The sequence below is a fragment of the Serinus canaria genome, chromosome 5 (assembly GCF_022539315.1).
Source record: "Serinus canaria isolate serCan28SL12 chromosome 5, serCan2020, whole genome shotgun sequence".
In the NCBI taxonomy this organism is placed as follows: domain Eukaryota; kingdom Metazoa; phylum Chordata; class Aves; order Passeriformes; family Fringillidae; genus Serinus; species Serinus canaria.
In genome coordinates, this window is record NC_066319.1 from 13,607,006 (window position 1) to 13,630,243 (window position 23,238).

At 37.7% G+C, this 23,238-nt stretch overlaps 1 protein-coding gene across 2 annotated transcripts in view; it reads right to left on the bottom strand.

The window, feature by feature from the left end:
* Positions 1–924: 924 nt before the first annotated feature.
* Positions 925–23,238, bottom strand: part of USH1C (USH1 protein network component harmonin) — a 46,763-nt gene continuing 24,449 nt past the window's right edge. For both annotated transcript variants that reach the window (XM_050975734.1, XM_050975733.1), the window contains exons 16-21: positions 6,842–6,883; positions 6,480–6,533; positions 6,229–6,328; positions 4,780–4,889; positions 4,022–4,077; positions 925–2,269 (exon numbers count right to left, since the gene is read on the bottom strand). In XM_050975734.1, the coding sequence (XP_050831691.1) occupies positions 2,257–2,269; positions 4,022–4,077; positions 4,780–4,889; positions 6,229–6,328; positions 6,480–6,533; positions 6,842–6,883 (375 nt within the window). In that variant the 3' untranslated portion in view covers positions 925–2,256. The remainder of the gene's footprint in view (positions 2,270–4,021; positions 4,078–4,779; positions 4,890–6,228; positions 6,329–6,479; positions 6,534–6,841; positions 6,884–23,238) is intronic.

Genomic DNA, 23,238 nt, shown 5'->3' on the forward strand with positions numbered 1-23,238 from the left:
CTACCTGGCTAATGGCTTAATTTTAAGATTTCAGAAGTGACAGGCTCCTTTCTCCTGACACTACGTACTTACATTGCCTAAAGCAACACTTTCTTAATATACCTGGAGTACTGAGCAGGAACTATTTTCTCAACTGCCTCTCATGCTTTTTAAGCTGTATCCAAGCAAACCAAGTTAACAGGGTAGATGGGGAGAAGAAACATAGTTCTGTGACTAAGAAGCAAGGCTACAACTCAACTGCTGGTACTCCCACAGATTTCCCAGCTCAGTCTTCTGTGCTCCTTCTGTGTCTGAAAAAAAAACACCAATAGAAATATTTCTAATATCTAACCTCCAAGTTTTGTTATGTTTCTTAGTGTGCTGAGACAGTGTTTATCAAGCACTGCAGTTCTTTACTGGTGCATTACTGTGACTCTCTGTTAGCTGGTACAAAACATCCGAGCAGCCCTTGGAGAACACTGCATAGCACCTCTCATCTCTCTGATGCATTGTCATGCAGTCCAGATGGCTGCAGTATGTAGGCAACTGGGAACCAAAGCAGCAGGAGAAGTACATCCTGCTGCAATTTCCTTCTGGTGCTGATCTTGATGCATTCAGCATTTAGATTAGCTTGTGGTTAGGAAGCCTACAGGTCTGGGTAGATGCACACTAAGACCTCGCAAAAAAAATACCCTTTAGCAACTGCGATAGCTTGCCAGCTGTCAAATGACCAGATTTGCCCCCCAAAACTCTGTAAAAGATTACTGCAGCTCAGCCAAGGGAAAATTCCCTCCGGTGCAGAGTGAATTAAGAGTTCCACAAGGGTGGCAATCTCTTCCAAGTGGGTCTGTTACTGAAGAAAAACTCAGAAGTCTGTGTACTTTAGCAGATTAACTATTACTATGATGTACAAACCCAGAGACAAAGAGGAAGCTAGACTTTTTCCATTTGGCAAATGCAATTTTATTTCTGGATTAGCTGTAAGAGTTCAACATTTTAAATATTCTAGCATATATACCCTGCCACACACCTTAATTGGCATACTGGAAGAATACTATAAATAAAGTCAACATAAGTTAGCATCTGCATATAAGTACAGAGTTCTCAGGAATTTAATTGTTATTTTTATGTGCTGGAGAAGAGGAGGGCTTCCAAACCTTGACAAGACAAGACTTCAGTGGGAATTTGATATGCCAATGAACTGTCCCTCTGTAGAACAGGTGAGAAAAATCTAACCACAACAAGAAAAACAGAACACAAACTGGCAGGTACAAGAAAGGAAAAAGACAATGACATTTCTTACGAGGCATCTCTATAATATATTTGCTAAGTCTACAACTGTAATAATACTTGAAACCAAGCTAGTATCCATTTTATGGTCTTGAGGAATTTACTCAAATCTAAGGCACAGAGCCACCAAGAGCAGAAAGTTACACTTGGTAGCTTCCTGCACAGTTTAGTCACGTATATAGGCTCACTGAGAACAAAGTACAAAACAGCAGACTCTGAATCACACTCAAATTTCCCACCCATGACTATATGAGGGAGGAATTTTTGCCAACAATACAAATACTTGGGAGTATGGATGTGACTGCACATAATGATTTTATCTGAGCTACTTGCTAGTTACTCTGCTGGTACAGAAGATCCTCCATACTGTATGAGCAACACAATCAAAATGATTTGATTATAATGCTCACATTCCTGATATTCCCAGTTCTTTAACCAGCAGGGTTTTCATGGTGAAAAAACCCTCACAACTGAGACACAAAAATGGACATTACAAGAGCTACAAGAATATGAGAACAGAAGTTACCTGTGTACTTTCCCATTTCCCATGAAAATCACTATCTAGGAAGTAAAAATATAATTCTTTTCACACCCAAACTGGCCTGTGAATGTGTATTCACAAGTGTTGCATGTGGGAACAGACATCTGTGTTCTATCTTCATTTGTCATTTTAGAGTCTATTTCCAGGAAAACTGAAAGATGATTTGCAAAATTTGGCCCCTCAAAATAACAAAAAGAGATTGAGCGCTCACAGTCTGAACTATGCTGGTCAGCAGTTCTTTTCAATCATCACGCAAAAAATGTTCTGCTGTATGTCTATAGAACGATAATAAATTATTCAAATTATCTGAAGAATCTGATGCCTCTAGTTCAATTTACAGGTCAGTCAATAAAGATACATTTCACATGGTTATTGATTTCCTATTAATTTACTGAGCAATGGGTTTTTGCTGAGAAGAGATTCCTTTTCAAGATTTGTAGTCTTCCTTAAAAAAATGTCCTGTGGGGGGAAAAAAAAGATAGTGAGAAACATGCTGTTAGCTCTCATGCAAATTTTAATCTTTCTAGTAAGCACAGTTTTTAAACTGGATCTTAAGTAGTTTTGATTTGTATTAGAAGTAATAATTGAGAAGACCCACATGCAACAAGAAATCTTACCTTGGTAGTTCTAGAGATCTGTGACTGTACTTACAGTGATTACAGCCACAGAAACCATACAGAGTAAACTCAATTTCAGAGACAAGGATCATTTCAGAACAAACCCCTTATAAAGGTATATGACAAAATTACAGAGACAAACTTCACTGAAACCAAACATTCATGAATACTTGTTTACAGGCACACTGTGAATAATCCAAATGGAAACTTGTTCTTTGGACAAGCCTTCACAAGAAAATAATTTATAGTTGCTTATATACTGATGAACTCACAAAGCCACAGCAGTGGTCCACAGATAAGGAAAAAACCTTGAGTTAATTCTACTTGTTTAGAAAGGGCCTATTTATTTAATAGTCTGGCAGGTGATAAACCAATTCTGCAGAGGATCTCTGAGGGACTTTATGAAGTAGAAACTAAATACTTATATTTTAATAGCACAGGCATGGCAAAAGCCCAAAGAACACTCCAGCTCCAGCATGCCAGGAACAAAAGCAAGGATGGCAAGCAATGCACAGGCAGGCACATGCTGAAAAAATAACACAGCCTCACAATGGCCAGTCATGTTAAGCCAGGTGTGCTATTCACCATGAGGGACACTGCAGTGGCTACAGCTGCAGGAGATAGCCTTGTCTGTACACAGGTGCACTGCCTTCAAAAACCTTTCTGTGTGTGCTGGGACTGACTGTTGATGAGGGAATGGTAGGGCTAAATATACAAAATATAAAAACAAAAATAACAGTTATTTCCTTGCCCATTAGTTTATGCACAGGTATGAAACAAAATTTCACGTCAATCTGCAGTTGGCGTTAGGCAGTAAAACTGATTTACAGCAACTGATACTCCTTGTCTCTGCATAGAGCAAGAGCCCAGGTTTACAGTGGCTACAAAACCTTGCTCTGCCATCTTACTTAGTCATAAGGATATCTTCAAATTTCCTTCAATCAAATTAGAAAACATGGGTCTTGCTCTTGAAACTGTCCAAAGTAAAGTAAGCTGTGTAGCCCTGATACCTCTATCACTCCTATAGCTGTAGATTTTTCTGTTTCACACCTATGCTGATTATCTTTAAAACAAGGATTCTGTGAGCATTTCCAAGACACCCAAACCCCTTATCTCTTTTGAAAATATTATATAAGCTTGCTTAAACAAGAACAATAACTGCAATCTAATTAAAAAAAAAAACCAAAACAAAAAAAAAAAACCAAACCAAACAATAGAATTAGATGTCTGGTTGTGATGCAGAATGTTTATAGGGATTTGTTTCCCTAAATGATGATCTATGGGAATGTAGTAAATGACTCAGACTAAAGTTAAGTGTAACTTCTAAAAAAAACCAAATCTCAAATCCTCAAACTTTATACTTAAAGTATGAGTGTGTAGTCACGTACAACCAGTTCTGAGAATCACAATTTGGCAGTCTGAGAACCACTGCTGTAATGCATGACAGCTACTTATAACTATCAAATTAGCAACCATGTAATGCAGGAGGTTATATAGTTCATAAGAAGAGGAAGATACTTGAAAAATGTGTGACAAGCAAACTAGCTATTGTTACTCAGCTTTTAATCCCCAGAGAAAAAGCTTATGCACTCACATTTCATCATCATATTCTTTTGGAGGTGATGCTGCAATGACTAAGTCAATCCAATCCTGAAAGAAAAGCAGAGGCAAACATCTGCTGCTAAATACTGCTTTTAGAGGTGGCCAGTGTACCACCATGGAATGTCAGATGGAGAATCTGGGAGGTAATCTATTCCTGAAAAACCACAGGGAGAAGGAGCAAGGTCTCTATTAAAAAATTCTATAGGAAGACCATTGAAAGATTGAGCTGTTTGACTTGTAGCTTGAAATTAAAGAAAAATCTACTGTTGCAACAAGATTTAAAAAAAAAGTTATTCAAAGAATCATCCTGTATTGGTCCTCTGAGCAATGAGAAAAGTTCTTGCTGTGGAAACACTCACTGTATCTGAAGGGCAATGTTGCTTGAACATGAAGAAATCAAAGATAAACTATTATCAGAAAATTCCAATCAACTTGCAAGGAATTTTCAATATCAAAGAGTGATTTTACATATAAAGGTACTATAAACACTCAGAATGTAATGTGTTTAAATACCAGTCTTGACATGTGGCTAAACACCATGAAATTTCCCAGTAAAATACACACATGGTTTTTAGAGATGCTACATACCAGCATCTTCTGCAGATTTTAGCTTACTTTGGGAGTTCCTGACATACCCACTACTTTTGATGTTTGTAACCTTGTTTGTGTTGACGTCACAATGTCATGATACAGAAGTAGCTCTGATATGAGCTCTGTAGGTAGAATAAAGTAGCATTCCAGTTTACTTACCCCACCCATGTTCCAAGCTTTTGCTAGAGTTGCCTGTGCTTCTGCCAGCTTGCTGTCAATTAGTATCTTGCCATTTACAGCCAGTATTTCATCCCCTTTCACTATGCCTCCTGGGGAAAAGACAAATGTTTCAAATACACATAAGCAAAACAAAATTCTAGGAGCATTTTCTATGCCATATTTGTGCAGTACTGACTGTAATGAAAAGTGTTCTCACTGGATGCAAAGATCTGCACTAAAAATGGTAGGAAGTTTGCTACAGGCAAACACAAACGGAATTTTTAAGCATGCCAAAGCCAAACTAGTCTCTTATTGATCATGACCAGTGTGAAACTAGTTCAATATGATTTTCGACAGTTTGCTTGTTTAGGTAATCCAGCTATACAGCTTACAAACTGTGACTGACTGTAGAAAGGTACTATGCCCCAACCCTGGGGAAAAGTTCAAGGCCAGGTTGGATGGGGCTTTTGAGCAACCTGGTCTAGGGTAAGGTGTCCTGGCCCTGGCAGTGGCTTGGAATTAGATGATCTGTAAGGTCTCTTCCAATCAAAAAAATTGCCTGAGTCTATAAAAATGGAAAAATTAATTAAATTCCTGAAGGAATAAAATGGCATTTGTCAAGGGTTTGCATGATGGCAATTTCTTTGCAAGTGTATGTGTAGTGTTTGCTCCTTAGAAATGATTTTGACTTGCCAACCTGGAATGAACCACAACCAGTTAACTGGAACTGGATTTGAAGAGGATGATAAGACAGCCTTAGTTATGAGAGATCCTAAAAAGAGTGAAGGGCCAAAAAGAGCACTGAGGAGATCAAATGTCTGAAATGTTTTCACAGCAATGTTTTCACTTGAACCTAGGTGCAGGCTGGGACAAAGACAGAGAAGACAGTGTAAGGGAATACTTCCCTCTCTGTTGACCTGGTCATCACAAGAGTTCTCAGGAAAAGGATGGCGGATACCTCCCACCATGTGCAAAGCCCAGATGTGTTGGTGAGCATGTTCTCGTGCCTTCAAGAGCTAAGCTTCAGAGGCTCCAGGTGGGTTTTAGGAGTTGGGTTTTAGTTGGGCTTTTAACAGCCAGCTGCTTAACTAGAAAAATTACTCTTTATAGTAGCATAAAGAACAAAACTAAGTAGTGTGGTGTAGCTATGGTCAGGTAATTGTTTTGTATGTGGAAGTATTACAAATGTCATTGGAAATTGTGAAATAATGGGGAACACATTCCTCGACTAAAGAATACACCAGAGAATCAGGTGTTGGTTTTTACAGATTTTACATAACTATTAATTTTAGCAACACATGTGGGCTGCCCTTAAAATTAAGACAGAACTTGGGTCCTTGAGCAAACTAAGTGAGCCTTTCAGTACCAGGCTGTGAAATCAGCCAACCATTCTCAGCCAGTGTAAGGAAACACTTTTCAGCAGCAATAAAATTCCCCATTGCTGCTCACCATGTTTGTCTGCAGCACCGTCCTCGTAGATGGCAGACACAACTATCTTTCCAATTGGAGAATCAATTCCTCCCTCAACTGCAAGGTCCAGTGATCCTTCCTATGGAAAAAAAAACAGTTTTAGTTCAGAAAATCTGCTAATTTTTGCCATTAACAGGAGCCTAATCTTTCCTTCTTCCCAGTAAATGATGCTGTACATCAAATGCTTACATGAACCTTTTAAATATCAATCAAACCAACACAGTAATTACCTTTTTTATTCGTAACAGCCGTACGTCTTTTCCCATAATCTGGTCTGGGGTAAACTGTGAAGAGATATAATGAGTAATCATTTCCACTTTGAAAACACAAAACAATTAGGCTGATCTATGTAATTTCTGGGGGGGAAAGGGCCTTCCCCCCTCTAAAATAGTGTTAGAGGAAGATCAGCACCACATCACCTTTTCCTGTAAGAACACTCCTGTTCAACATGACCAGAAAAGACAAACACTCAAGACCCAGAAAAGCAACAAGCAAGAATCTTACCTACTCCCAGCCCTCAAAATCAAGGAATTGGCTTTTTTCAAGAGTATTTAGTGTTAAACAATGAGGCATGTTTAAATTCTCTCCTTACCATTGAATATGGATCAAAATCTTCCACATACTTCTGGAAGCCCTGAGAATAAAAGGATATTTAATTGCAAAACCAGCAACTCACTCACACACTTAACACACAGATTCCATCTTATTTATTAGTGAGAGAACATGTAATTCTGTAAGCTATGAAAGAAGACAGAAACTGGAGAAAAGCCCAGAGAGACAGCAGAGTCCATCCTGACAGTCAGAAGACATTTCAAAACCTCATGACAGATCAATAATTTGAGATGGTCATATAAGGAAGCATTTCTGAGGAGGAGTTACCACCTGTCAGCTCCACAGTTCCTCTCTACACCTGACAGAAGAGAAACAAATCTTAAAAACACCATAAGCAGATATGTTCTGCCACACTGTTTGGAGCAACATTTCTTGGGATTATCAATGTGCTGGGTGGTAACAGGTAAAAATGACAGGCTCCACTCCACACTGTCTGCATTCTTTTTCAGGAATTTAGGATACTTTTTCAGCCCCCTTCACTCTCTCTTGATGTGGAGTTTCAGGGAGTTGGCTCCACACCACAATCAACTGCAGGACAACAATCTGTTAGATGATTTGCAGGACAACAATATGATTTTTGTTTTCATATGGTCCTTAGAGGACTGAAAAGTTTTGCCAGGGAATGTCTGAAATGCAGAAGTTGATACTGCAGTTAGGCACAGCAAGATTTTTAAGCTTTGAGAGGACCCACAAAACAGTGCTTAATCCTTGTCAGACCAAGACTGCAGGGAAAAGCAGGAGTTAACTTTTCTGCAAGGATGGGAGTTCCTGCACCAGCAATCAGGAGTCAATGGTGTTGGAGTGCAGTTTCTTAAGGAGGATTAGTAACTACTGAGTGAGACTGTACAGCCAATGCTGGGGATTTAGGAAAGTTCTGCACTTACCCTGCATGCTAAAGTAAGGACTTCAGAACTTAAGAAAATTGTTACTGAGGCATCTAGCTCCCACTCTTGTGGCCTCAAGCTGCAATAACCTGGTCACAGGGGAACACAGAAGCACTCAACCCTTTGCAGACATGGCAGGCAAGCCAGTACCTTACACAGACCAATGTTTCAGTGCATGATCAAGCTTGATATATTCATTATTGCCTCTTTTCTACTGGATCCATTTGACAACAAAAACTATTCCACTGTCAGAATCACCTAAGCCTTCTTCCACTTGTAAACCAAACACACAGCTTAAGATTCCTGTGGTATATTTAAGGGCTGGCTGTTAAATGGCAAATTTGCAGCAGAAAATACTAATGCCTGCTCTGCTATACTCATTATCACCTCCTCTGGTTGCCTAATTTTGATGTGACTGTGAACCTTCTGGGTTCTGATCTCACCCATAACAGTACTGCCTTACATTAAGTTTGTTACACTGCATTACATTTGTTAACCAGATAAATGGGAATTTCATCACAGACATCAGCAAAGGCAGAATTTCATCCTGGGGGAAAAATTTCAATCAATCGTTCATTAATTTACAAAGTTGATTAATATTATTAACCATTTAACTAAAACTGTGAGATAAATATTTTACAATGAAAGCTATCTAAACAATTAATACTTTGAATAACTGAATTAGTACTGCCTTTTGGAATCATGGCTAAAGTAGATATCTATGGTTTTGGAGCAAGTAATTGAGAGAAAAGAACTCCAATCTCAGCCAAGTCACTAAGTCATTATGTAATCTAAAGGAAGTCAGTGAACTCTTTGTCCCAGGTTGTCCTCATGAAAAACAGATGTTGCCCTTGAAGGAAGTTTCCCAGGGAAAATAATCTTTAAACAGGAAAAAAACCAAAAAACTTCAGAAAAACAAACACACAAAATAAAATTTTAAAAATCACAAAAAAAAACCAATCTGCAAGCAAAAGTCACAGAAACACAGAATATCCTGAGTTGGAAGGAACCCACAAAGATCACCAAGCCCAGCTCCTGGCCCTGCACAGAGTGACACCATGCACCTGAGGGCACTGTCCAAACACTTCTTGAGCTGCCAGGCTGGTGCCTCTGGGAGCCTCTTCCAGTGCCCAACCACCCTGAGCGTGAAAAACCATTTCCTAATATTCAACCTAAACTGTTTTCCCCTTGGGTTCATGTCACTAAGTATCAGAGATATGATCTGGATCCAGTAATGTACAAATATTGCTAAGACAGAAAGAAGACATGCACTGAACTATAATAAATCTTCCCTGAAATGGACACCACAAATTCAGAGATCAGAGAGTGCACTCCATATCCAAGCAGGGATGAGTGAACCAAGGAACACCAAGTGGAAAGCACAGTCCTAAGCCTACTCTCCCACCACTCAGGATGTTTCAGGTGAAAGAGTTAAGAGCATTTAAATCCCTTCTTGACAGTCCTCTTGTTCAGAGGACTGAGCATAAGTTGAAAATGGAACACTAAAATATCTGATTGCCCTGTAACAACTCTCTGTCTGGTCTTCCAGTGAAAGCTGAAGTTACTATTTAGAGAAAAAACAACCTCCAAAAAAGCACTTATACTAATGATACTGTTTCACTGGTTTCTAACAACAATAGTCAAGAGCAATTGAGACCAGAAATAACAACAACAAACTGCAAACAAACAAACAAACCCCAAGCAACAACAACAAATAATTGAAAGAGAAACTCACAACCAGAAATCACAACCTTTTCAAAAAAAACCACCTCTTTTGAGTACACAATTGTTATATATTCAGAACACACTGGCATTTACTGACAAATAAATAATCTCAAAGTTGGATCTTTTTCAGTCAGTTTTCCCTTCTAGATACAGATTGAAACTGATTAAAAGAAGAAAAAATGAATATTAATCTTAATGTTTTACCGTTCAAAGTCTCACACTGTGAGCTCAATACTGTGTGCCAACTTTTCAGATAATGTCAATGCATGTACCTTAGCCTGCACTACCAAAGGGGTTTTGTACAGAAACTGGCACATTTTACAGCAGTGGAGAAGTTTAGCCTGAAGTTCACTTCTTCCAGGAGCCATCTTTTGAACCACCAGCCAACCAAAGATGAGGAGATAAAACTTCATCATTATGACAGAGGAAAGCAACAAAAGTAAAAATGCAGCAGGAAAATCCTACACAATACAGGAAGGCTGAATGAACAAGGCTTTCCACCACCAGTTCCTCTAATTTCCTACCAGCAATTATGTTATGATGATAACTCTATTTATCAATCTGATAAAGGATTTTATCACTGAAAGCATTGCAGCTGGACAAGAAACAAGGAAATCTTAGGAATAACAGTATCAGATGGGTTATCAGTGTTCAGCTATCTTAAAGGTTGCACTTAACCATATAGGGAGTTACAGATGGTTCAGCCTGAAGGATTTATTCTCATTCTTCTTCTGCCTAGCCTAGCTGGAGCCACAGGCACACACTTAAAAGTTTACAAAGGCTAGCAGTTCTCATGCACTAGGGCTGTCTTGCAGCTTCTGTTTTAGAAACTGAGCAACAGAATTAGAAAGGAAAGTTTTAAATCTATGATCAGTCAAACAAGAAGTACCACACAAAACACGGAAAACATTATTTTACTTGTTTTTTGTTAGATCTAAATGATGAATTGTAAACCACCATCCTTTTAAACATCTCTTGTGGCTGCAAAAGAAAGAAAATTGCCAAACCAGGTGTTAACTTTTTGCTGTAAATAAGTATCACCTACTCATAAATTATCTTGCTGCTTATTTTGCTCTCCTAGGGACTGAATCACGCTTGGACTTGTTAGTGCTTGTTCCCTGTACAATTTCAAAATGAGAGAACACACAGAGCGAAATAGTACTGAATGCAAAGTGGAAAGAAATCTAGAGAAACTACATAAATAATGCACATTTCCATACCACAAGATTTTTTAAAAATATCTTCCATGGCTGCTTTTACAACTCATTTCTACAAAACAGTGCTTGGGTCTCTCATGCATGATATTTGAGAAAAGAAAATTGAAAAAAACCCCAACCTTAAACATGACAAAATGGCAGACAATAATTTCAAAAATATTGAGAAGTCATGGTAAAAGTATGTTTGTGCATTTAAGGTTTGCTTTCTTAGGATAAGGTTGTCTTACCAAGGATTTCCTATACTGGAGAGGTGAATTCTATTATTAAATGGATCTTATTTTATTCTGTTTGGCTTCAAGGTCTTAAATTCCATATTCATTTTGTTTTTCTGTCACTTCCACTATTCTAACAAAATGGTATGCAGTAGTTTGGAATTGCTTAAAATACAGAATATATTCTTAGTCTAAAAAATTTTCAAAAATGAAATGGGCTAACTCCCATATTATTATGCAAAACACTATTGACAGTTCTCTAGCCTCCACTCAAAACCTTGCAGCAAATCAGGAAACATATCTGAGTCTTCCGAAAACTTTCTACAGACCCAACTCTGGCATGTACCTTTACATCTCGATTTGCTTTGAAACCAATTACTATGTATCAGTTTTACTGATGTTCCTCTCAGTGTCCTACAGTCCTACCATTAATTGGAAAAAATATATTCCAGAGTTAATAAAATGTAATTTATGTTTAATTAATACAAACTGTAAGTTTTTGTCTTGGAGGACTTATGGGTGAGTTAGGAAAGATTTTCTACAAATCTCTTTAGAACCTCTCTTAAAAAAATAAAACAAAAAAACCACTTTCAACACAGATTGTTTTGGTATGGCTATAACAAATACTAACTGAAATTTCCAATCCTCTCCCATCTTGCCACATGGTATCTAAGCACCTCTATTGATTTCAGTCCTGCAGAACCAGGCTTCAAGTCTTGCAAATTGGAGGAAAGCTTAATTATTTTTTTTCCGTTGAGAAATTCTTCCTCCAGCTGCAAACAAATAAGGGAGGAAAAATCATAGCAGCAAGTGCAGCAGAGCCTTGTAACTCACACAACAGGATGTTTTTGATAGATGGGAGAGCAGAGACTTATGTTCCTGGTGGTTTTGCATCTATGACAATCTCACCACTAAATCATAACAGTCCCCTCCTGTTCTCTGAGCCAAAATTTAATTGGCTTTGCTGTGAGTGTATTCCAGTTCACCCTACTACAGCTCACCCTGATTTTCACTCAGAGCAGCCCTCAGTGTTCAAGGCCACACTTAAGGCTTAAACATCTATTTATAAGTGAAAGCAATTTCATATTCATCAACTGTTGAAAGACCTGGTAATTCTGACCTGAATTTAATTAATAAGATTACTTAAGTCACAACAGAGATTATCTGGCCCAACTACCTTCCAGGTAACAAGAGAATTTTACTCATTCTTGCATGCCTATTTTATTCTTAAATGCATGCTTTTTCATCTTTACTAGTCAATTGATTGAACATAGGCCAACTGGATTAGCTGCTTGAATCAAATCCATCAACTTCATTTTCTTGAGCCTGGTACTCAGGATACTCTCCTCCACTAAGAGAAGTGAACTAGTCCTGTATGCGAACAATGAACTTCAACACCCATGCACAAACCCACACATAGCAACCAATCAAACCCCACTCCCCTTTTGCATGGAATCTAATTATAATTCTTACACTCTTCTGGAGACAGGCAGGCATTGTCTTGTTTGGTTTGTCATACACTGGCCTTTTCTTTTTTTAACTAATAGGAGTAATCTCCCTCTTCAGTATCTATGCTGGTTTTATTTCACATGCCACTTATGACTTCCTTGCAGTGTGGATGAATAAATACCCTTTATTCATCAATGGAAGTAAGAGCTATAAGGTCTACCAAACCAATTTATAAACTGATCTTTCTCTCAAAGTCCTACCAGAATATTGCTGCCATGGAAATTTTGATCTTCCAACTAATATAAGGCAATTTGAGAAGGAAGATGATTGAATCTGAAAGATGTTAGCAGACTTGTGATTTGGAAAATGTGCATGCATGCATAACAAATGATAAGACATTTCCCATGGAGGTGGATCTTGTTGCCAGTTTCTTAAACTAATTGCATGTAGTCAGTAAAACAAAAGGTGCTTTTTAAAATTTGTACCAAGACTGTTGGATCACACATAAAGGTATTATTAATTTTGCAAACTAGTTCACATAAGCACACTCTTCCAAGAGCTAGATGATATTAACTGAAGATTATGACTTTGTTCATTTCTCTCCTAAGGGATTTAATATTGCTTAGAGATGTTAAATTACTGAACGCAATCAAAATGAGAGCTCCAACTGAAGGAAACATCTCCACTGGAGGAATCTGAATTTATTTTTCTCATGTGCCTGCCTTCTCTTAAGCAACTTATTAAAACTGCTTCCAATTACCATTCAATTCATTTATAATGTAGAAGCTTCGAGATGACTCTGGCTGTGTGAAAAGTGGTTACTAAGTATCACTTAAATTTCTTCCAAGTGTAACAGGAGAAAATAAAGAGTAAAAGCAAGAGTATCTAAATTATTAAAGCGAAAAATGACAAAGAAATCCGTCATGTTTTAATGAAACACAGCTAGGAATATTGTGCACATAATTTACTCCAGAAATAGCTTTTAATTAAATATATAAAACACAAATTTGATGGGTTTTCAGTCACTTACTATCTTACAAATGCCTATATACATGTGTCCACACACATGGATTCAACAAACAGGGAACTATGACACAAACAGCTCAAGTCATGATGACCCTCAAGAATAAACACTACCAACTAGTTCAGCAGGTATTTTAGGTGAATTTCAAGGATTGTCAGCTGGGAGTTATCACCTGTCTGAGCAATATCTCTTCTTTTTTCTGCTCAGTTCACCTTGGCTCACTTCTCTCAAACTACAATTCCCAAGGATGCTACATGGTTGGTCCTGAAATGTTTAGCCTCTGATTTTCCCCCTCGCTTGCATTTGAAACAGAAATGGAAAAGAAATAAGAAAAAGAAGCTGATTGTGAGTGAATTTTGCAGTAACTCTGCATAACTACTATATTAGAGTCTAATATAATGACACACTTTTTTCCTTCTGGAAATTAAAAGATACATTTAAATTATATATATATATACATATATATACACATATATATATAAATAAAATAAATTATATCATATGGCATATATCTTCAATATGTTTATGACTGTTTATGAAGGAAAAAGGCAACTGACTTAATTTTTATTTAATTTCTGATGGATTCAGAATTTATAAAAATAAAATCCAGCATCTGAATAAATGAGAAATAAGATGTACAAAATCTAGGGCTTTACATTGCTCTGGAATTAAGCACCTCTGTGCAAAAATTGTCACTAAAAGTCACTTTTCCACCTTGGAAGCAAATGAAAAAATATTGTTTTGTACTTACCATTAGTGACTGCTTGAAAATATACAAGAATTTCAATTAGCAGGAAATGGGACAAAGATTGATTCTATGAGGACATCTCAAAGAACAACATCAAAACCAAACCCCCACAGTACTGGAGCACTCAGAAAAAGGATATTAAAAGGCTTACCAGAGCCTCTGATTTGATTGTTGGCCTGACCACGAAGTTTGGGTCAGGATGCAGCATAACTGGTTTAGAGACTATTGGTACCCCTGGATGACGCTGGGTAGGTGGACTTGGAGCAAGTTGCTATGGAGTTAATTTAAGAAAATTACACTTTACAACCTAATTTTTGCAAATCCATCATTTCACCAAGACTCTTCAATTCAAGTGGTTTATCATAATGAATTTAATGACACTAATACAAAACAGAGCTGACAGAATTATTTTAACTAAGGCTTATAAAGTCAACAAACCAAAACACAATTTCTCTTATATCCAAGTTGTAGCTTTTCACCTAAATTCTGGCTTCACCAGAAAGATTATGGAAAAATCTCAGTGCTGCTTTTGGCATTTTTCCCATAAAGGCAACAAACTGAATGAGAAGTTAGAGGGGAAAAAAAACCAAAACTGCTAAAGTTGAGTGTAAGAACACAGTGAACCCAAAATAAGATTTTAACTAATCCATGGCTAAATAAATCTTGTAAGATGAAGTTTGGCAGGGCTGCAGCAAGCAGCTTTCCATACGGAATTTCAAGTTAAATTGTCTTCATTTAACAGCAAGGGTTTAGGTCAATTCCCTGCCCTTGACTCCACAAAGCAGAGATACCCAGAGACCTCATCATTCAGCATGTCCTAGTCCAATCCTACACTTCTCACTCAGTCAAAACTCCCACTGATATCAGGCACAGTTTTATTCAAGAAAAGAGTTCAAAACTGAGTCCTGTGGGTTCAGTTTCTGACTTAACCCCAGAAACTCTAAGGACACTTTTCTCAATGTTTCTCATAGGAAATGTGATGTATTCCAGAGATCATTCTTATGGTACAAGCTGTAACCTCTGAAATGATTTATCTGCTTCCAGCAAATGGGTTAAACCACTTTTTGGATTTGGTTTTTTGTTTGTTTGTTTTTGTGCGTGCGTGTGTGTTTTTTCCCCTGTGGGCTTGTTTCCCCCCATCCTTTCCTTTCTTAAATAATTTTTTAAAAGTTTGAATCAGATATTTTAAAGTCCCTGTGGATATCACTCAACTAATGTTGTTCCACACTGCAAAATACATTAAACATTCTGAACTTAGAAAAATCAGAATCAACAGATTCACAGATACCAACTTGTTAAGCTGCACTGGAACGGGGTGATTTCTCCTGGAGTTGCACAATTTAGTAACAGATTTTTCTTGAAGGCAGAATGGATGTCTCATCATGCAAAGTCAGCGCAAAGAGATGTCAAACAAATGGTGGTTCTGAGATGAAACTTGCATCTTAGCACCCTTTATATTTAAAAGGTAGATTGAACCTAGCAAGTTTTGCCTTGATGGAAGAACAAAGCACATGTGCTGTGACATACAGACACTCACAACATGCAAATATTGACTGCATTTTGCTGAACTGTTAAAATACAAAATCCTTGGACCATCAGGAGTCACTTCCACCACTTGTCCTTTCAGCACAACAATGTATCCACACAGCTCATTCCCTGTGCTGAATTTTAAAGAAATTATCCCTGCAGAGTGAAACCTTTGGCAGTTCCTTGTCATTAGCACTACATGGGAAGTTCATGAAACCACAGCCATGACAAACAGCATGTGACATACCAGAGGGTTGCTTGACACAGGGGACGCTTTGCCAACGTGGGAGGTGTTTCTTTCAACCTAAACAGTAACACACTTAGTACTGGGTTCATATAAAGTGTAAAGCTAATAATAATTTTTTAAGAAACAGACAATTTATACCAGATATTTTAACAGCTAGTTCTCAAGAATGTCTCTGACAGGATTTTATTCCTTTTGTCAGGTTTTGTTCAAGCTGAATTGGAAATTAAATTATCTGAGTTAAAACCTAAAATGGAGCAATGTAGAGAAGATGTACCAATTTGAGTAATATTAGAAAAATGAACTTATGGGACAACTACAGTTGTCTTATTTTTTGGCTTTAGCAGGCATAAACACAAGATCTTTAATCCACAGCCTCATATATGCACTGCTTTTGCTTATCTGTGGGGTTAAAAACTGACTTTGGAAAAGGCAGCAAGAATAAATTGTCATGCTTTGGATTTTTCTTCCATTTCTGAAATGACATCAGATACATTGAATTATCTATTTATGAACAAAGCAGCTTTGGCTCAATTAATTTTACTGAGAACCTAGTTATTTCCTCATACACACTAATAATGTTCAGTGAAAACTGACATTAATTTCAAAGACTAGGTTATTTGTTCTTACCTAACATATTTTTCTTAATTATTAATTTATTTTCTCTAACACACTCAGCAGTGACAAATTGCAAGAAACAGATATTAGATTATATTGATTTGGGGTCAGATTAGAATGGCAGTTCCTATATTACTCCTTCTAGCTGAATAGTCTCTGTTCTCTTTACAAGAGTGTATTTTTCCTCTCAACACAAGTATTTTGTACACTTGTGTCGTTCCACGTCATTTTTATTTTACAAATAACTTGGGAAACCTGCTATCCATAAGAACACATGATATTTCCATTTCAGTAGATCTAGCACATTCTTGGCACTCCAAATGTATGAACCACATAGATCAAACACTCTCAGAGGTCCACAGAAGTTTACAAGAGATTCATGGGTCAAATCGGGGCAATTGTTGACAGAAAGAGAATCGACCAGTTTCCACCAAAAAGGGATAAATGTGCATATCTTTCCCCACCCAAGGAGAATCATGCAAATACAAAGACTATTTAGTAAACATGCAAAACCCCCAAAACCCAACAGTGCAGTCAGACAACCCATGCAGAAAACTGTACAGGAAAGAAGTGACCATATGGGATCCTCTTCTGCTGCTTGAAACAAGTAAGCATCATTTGCCAAAAGAACAAGTACATGATCCTCACTACAGTGCTTGGCAAAGGGAATTATGATGAGTCAGCTGCCATTTCTTTCCTAAAGCAAGATTTGGCACAAGATTTCTTTTATTTGATCCTCTTTTGAACTCAGATTGCAATAAGGACAAAGTCAATATTTTCTCAAAGTGCAGAAAGTCAAAGCAGATTACCAGCTCTTGCTTTTTTGTTTTACACAGTTTTGACCTTTTAAAAGTTGACCTTCTGACTTTAGGCAAATTTTCTTTGTCCACTCTTCTCACCTAACAAAGCAATTTGATGACAAATTTAAAGCACTTCTACAAGTCATTTTCACTACAGGGATACTTTTCTCAAATTTAAGAACAAATTAAATCTGCTGCCTGCAATAGCTTTTTAAAGTTTTTAATCACTCAAGTCCAAACAACCTTTTTTTTTAAACTGATACATTCTGCTTAGTACATCTGCAGGTAATAGAGTTATGCAAGCAGGAGAGCAAACCCCTCCTGATTTACATTTTGAAACTGTTATAATGAAACTACCTCTGGACTGCATTCATTACTGAAAAAATGAAGAAACCCCCTGACATTGACATTGCAAGGGGCAGAAGGGTAAGTCCAGTGGACAAAGATGGTGATGGATCAGGGCAGGGAGGCACGCAGGGGAACAAAAAAGGTGCATGCATCCAAGCAGATCCCGAGGTCACCTGGGAAGCTGGTGTTACCAACAGGGATGGACCTCGTGGAGCATTTGAGGTAGGAGGTGGATGAGGTGGCGGTGCTGGGGTAAGAGTGGGGGGCGGCGGTGGCGGCGGAGGTGGCGCGCGCTGTTTGGGTTTGTCAACTTCATCTAAGTTGATGTCATCGAGATCCGTGGTGTGCAGCTGCAGGCCCCCGGCAAAGCGCCGCATCGAGGTGGCCGGGGGAGAGGCAGAAGGACGCCCGCTCGCCAGCTACGGGCGACAGAACAGAAACCTGCCTCAACACTTCCAAAGAATGGGCAGCCCCAGCACACCACTCAGCCCAACTGCTCCTCCACAGCAAGATCTTTGCTTCTCCCACGCAGAATATACACAAATGTTTTCTCTGAAAGCCTTTCCAAAAGCACTCCTTGGGATTCCAGTTTAAAAAGAAGAAAAACCAGGAGCAGCTGTTGGGGTAAGGGGGTTGACAAAAGAAACCCCACAAAACCCCAATGACATGAAGTTTTCTAAAGGCAAAATCACAGGACAAACCAATATAACAACTTCTGCCTCTCTGGCTCTTATGAGGAGAAAGCAACAATTGCTCCTCACAAAGGTGATTATTTGAAGGAAAATAATCAAAGACAGGCCTTGAGATTTTATGTTGTTAAAAAAGGGAAAGGGGTTAAAGTTGTGTAAACATAACCACACATTAGTAGAAGAAAGGAAACTAAGCTTAAGCAGCTATCAAAACAAAAATTTAGCGTGCTATTAAATTCAGAACCTCAAGGGGCTTGATATCTTATAATTTATGTTAATCCACAAGGGGTTTGAAATTTTATATTTTATGGTAATCCACACCAGATCTATGGAGGTACTAAACAACTTCAGGGTTTGAATGCTCATTCAAAAAAATGAGGAGGTGTGTGAGGAAGGCATCTACATATGCTGTTAGAGTTGCTAACATTTCTTTTATATCAGTGATCCAACTGGAGTATTTGAGAAAAATTCAGTCATTTTGCTATTTCATAGACTCAGCTGAGGAAGCCTTACATAGATAAGCTGTCTGACATACACATTCATCTTACTCTACTATGGCAACATGTCCCTCAGTGGGTAACATTTTTCACATTCTTCTTATCTAACATGCTCACCTCCTTGTCCTGAAAAATTGCTATTTCTTTGGCAGAGGAGATCTTGAATGCTCTTGTTCCCAAGAAACAGTTTCAGCCTGTAGCACCTGAATATCAGCTGCATTTACCCCTAAGGAGCACCCAGGTTTTGTGTTTTATGTGTTTTAACTGCTTGGGCAGATTTGCAGAAAAATCGTAGCAGAGCAATTAGATAAAACGTAATGGAAAAATTGATGGAACAAACACAGAGTGCTGATCTTAAATCCAGGCTGAGCTCTGAAAATACAACACTGTTTGTAATCTGTAATGTTCCTTCTTACTTTACAAAAAGGGACAAAGTTCTAGCAGGCTGCCAAGTTTGGATAGTGAGAGAAAACCTCTGCATAATCATTCCACTAAAGACCTGCACTGAAAAACCACATGGATCTGAGCCTAGGCCATGAGGAACAAAAGATCAGCTGCCTTTTTCAGAGCTGCTCCACGATGACCTGAAGGAAATCATGCGAGAGCATTCCCCAACGTCCCTTTTGTGGCTGCAGTTTCTCGGGGATCCCATGGGAGCTCAGTAGATTCCAGTGTTCCTCTTGGAAGTGGCTTTCCTTGGAAGACAGCCAGAGCAACAGGATGGTGGGAAAGCCTCACCACACGTCTAGAACCATCAGGCTCTAAGGAGCAATCTTCCCCTGATTAAAGGGGACTACTTAAAGCACAAGCCCAAAACCTACTGCTTGTGAGTTTCATATCTTTCTGTAATTTTCTTGTCTTGTTCCTTTATTTCACACAATACATGGAAACTTCCAAGAGCTCATCATCAATCATGTTCTTACATTCGCAAAAACTAATAAATGTAGCTGGATCCAGCTTTTGTTATAGGTAGCATGTCCCAACTAGCCCAAATATTTAATGAGACAATAAAACTGTTAATTTAGTGGTGATAATAGTTAAAAAGGACAAAATACAATCAGGTCATTAAAATAATGTTTAAATTTTCATGAAATACAGGAAAAGCAAATTCTATAGATTCTAAGTCATCAATTATTGACTTTTCCCCCCATCTCTTAGAAAGGACTGAGGGGGAAAGAAAAATACAGATTTTTTTCACTGGTAAAACCTCTTGCTTTTAGGAGACAACTTTCATTTATTTTGAGATCATGCAATATATGGAAAAGCTAGAATTTTACCTCAGGAGACTCATTCTCCACAGAGGAGATCTGTTCTAACCGTGTTTGACAAAGTCTTTCCACCCAGTGCTGCACCTTTTCTGATTCTTCCAGGTCTTCTCGTTCTGTCTCAGATACCTTGACCATTAACATTGGTGCATTAGAAAAGGTTATAGGTATGGTCATAAGACAAATATGTTTCAAAAGTATGAAATGCCACCTAAAAGAGTTTTTTAAAAAATAATACTTTTAAGGATTCCCTATTTTGCTGTTTTGCAGTTAATTCATCACTAGACATGGACACAACTGCAGAGATATCCTCATTTAGGCAAAAGCTGACTAGAAATAAGAAAATATGGCAACAGAACTTTGCAGTAAAACACTTTTAAAAATCTCACTATCCTTGAGTAAGTAAACAAGTGTCCTGCTAAAATAATTCCACTAAAAATCCATTTAATTTTCTTTCAATATAGCTTTGCTCTTGATACATCACAACATACCTCTTGCACAAGACGATTTATTTTCAATTGTTTTTCTTTCTCCAGCATTCCTTCTTTCTCTTTGGCAAGTTTTTGCTCAAACTCCATTTCTTTTTTATTCTTCTTTTGTTCACAAAAACTATCACTTTTTGACTTCTTTCGTTCTTTCCCTTTCTGGGAAGGTTTTGTAACAAAAATTTTTACATCAGCTAAAACCACCAGAAACTTCAATCTTGGTACATGAGTGTCTGCCTTGAAAAATTAATTGCAGTCTATGCAAGTATGGGGATGGTTTTTTAAAAAAAAATCCAAAATTTGTTTATGCAGCAATTTGCAGGAAATTCAAACTTTTTGGAGGGTTTGTGCCCCCTAACATAAGGTGATGAGATCACAGAATTCAACTTTTTTGTTCCTCTGCAAACTTACAACTTTAGGGCACACAGGCCCACTACAAAACTTTGAATATTCAAACAGTTTTGGTTGTGTCTTAAATTGCCATCTTACTTTTTTGACATTTATATATAAATATATGAATGATTGCCTTCAGGTGACAGATGCTCATGTAGATGTGCATAGTCCATGCATACAACAGCTTCATGCATATGCCCTAAAATCAGCATTGCATCCCCTAATAAAACTGAAATAAGGAATTATAAAGGAAAAGTTTAGATCAGTGCAGAAACTGAGTTCCTGCTTCCAAGTAGGAACATTGTGTCACAAAAAAAATGAAGATCCTACAAGCACTGGATAAAATCTACTCAGATGAGTTAAATAATATAGCACAAAGTGACTATAAAATTTTAGATGTAGGATACAAACAAAGGGAAAAGCTACATAGTCTTTTAGAAGCCTCTGTTCCTGTTGTCTTCAAAACACAGACAGCTCCTTATTTCTTCTTTAGTGATGCCACATTTCTGCTGCCCTTTCACATTTGTACAGGTAAGACTTAGCTCATTTTGGAAATGCCATGTTCTCCTTTTATTTATGAAAATTAAAACAGAGTAGCAGGTGGCTACTTATTGACAATTACTGCCACAGCCAGAAAGGCTGTGTTTCAGGTTTGATTTGGTTCTTTTCATCATCATCAGCTATTGACTTTTCTTGCTCTGAATTCCTAAAACCACCACGGAGTGCTTCACATTAAATAGCATTATTTGTCTTCCTTTCACCTCTTGCACATTAATATTGATAACAAAGCCTTGGAGAACAGACATTTTTCCTGGCTGCTACAGAAGCCAATTCCCCCAGTCAAGCAGTTAACTGGAACTTTGTACTGCTGAGTTCAGTGGGATGTGCTCTATTGCTTCATGGTTACATGGTGGTGGTGCTTTAGGGAGGAGAGGGAAAAGGAACCCCAGAAACATTGGAAATAAAGCTTAACTAAAAAAATCTAGCTTTCCACACTAATATTTTAACATAAACCTAATTCTGTGGTCTATTTCAGGGCTAATTAGTTTTTACCTTAACAACAATTGCCAATATCATCCTCTTAAAAATTCAAAGATACATTTAGTACTGTCTGCTAGATGTAACATCAGGCAGGTCAACTTGCTAGGTAACAACATTTGAAGAATTACTGAATTTAAAGGCCCACTAAGCAATACACAAGCCAAAGTCTTCTAGAACATGAACATATATCTGACTGTCTTAGCTGCACTCACAGAATTCAGATGCAACAGGATGATTCATCCTTTCCTACAATTTTCCCTATGGATTCAGTTTACTTCCTATTATAGACATTTTTAGTACAGAGCAAAATATTGTTTTTAAAACAAACAAAAAATCATTAGCAATAGGGAGTAGGACAGAAATTCACCACTGCCAAAAAAAAAAAAAAGATTGAAAATAAAACCTTTTCAAGCTTCCAGTGCACACAATGTGGTAAAGTTCAACAGGAATTAAGTTAAGATCATTAGTATATGAAGAGGTATTTGGGCATTCTCTAAACTATAGCTGTCAGCAGCAACCCCAAATATTACCCTCTTGGAGTGAAGAGTTTCCACAGCATGCATTTATAGTATTCAGATAAAAATCCTGACTGCCCTGGCTTTCCCACAGGTTACAGATCCATGATGATTTATTTAGAGTCACTAGCAGTACAAAAAGCTATTGGAATGCACCATCTTCTCCTCATCACTTTTAAGGGGAGCAGGTGTATCCTGGGCACACAGAAGGTCAAATTAATAGTCCTAAACTCAAATACTTCATCTTTCAGAAACAATCCTGACCTCCTCTGAAACCTAGAGTTCTTGCCAGATACACCCACAAAATCTTCATGGCACTTTTACCAGAGTTAATTAGCAAAAAAACCACCACTAAAGCACACAACACAACAGCAATCCCCCTATAATATGGCTAATATACATTGCAAGAAATAAAGAAAAGGAAGCAACAGCAACTATAAAATATTATTTGAAACTCTCATAAATTGAAATTGCAATACTTCAGCAGTATTCCATACAGAAGTATTCTATCAGCTTAAAGATTGCTAACTTTTTTTTTTTTTTTGCTCATATGTGCATGCCTAAAAGCCTTTTGCCTTCAGCACTCCTCCTACAAGGAGATTTGCAAAGGTATAACTGGATAACTTCTGTCTCTACTGTTTTTATAGACACATGATTCTGAGGACTTTTGGAGAACATGAAGACATGCTTTGCCCA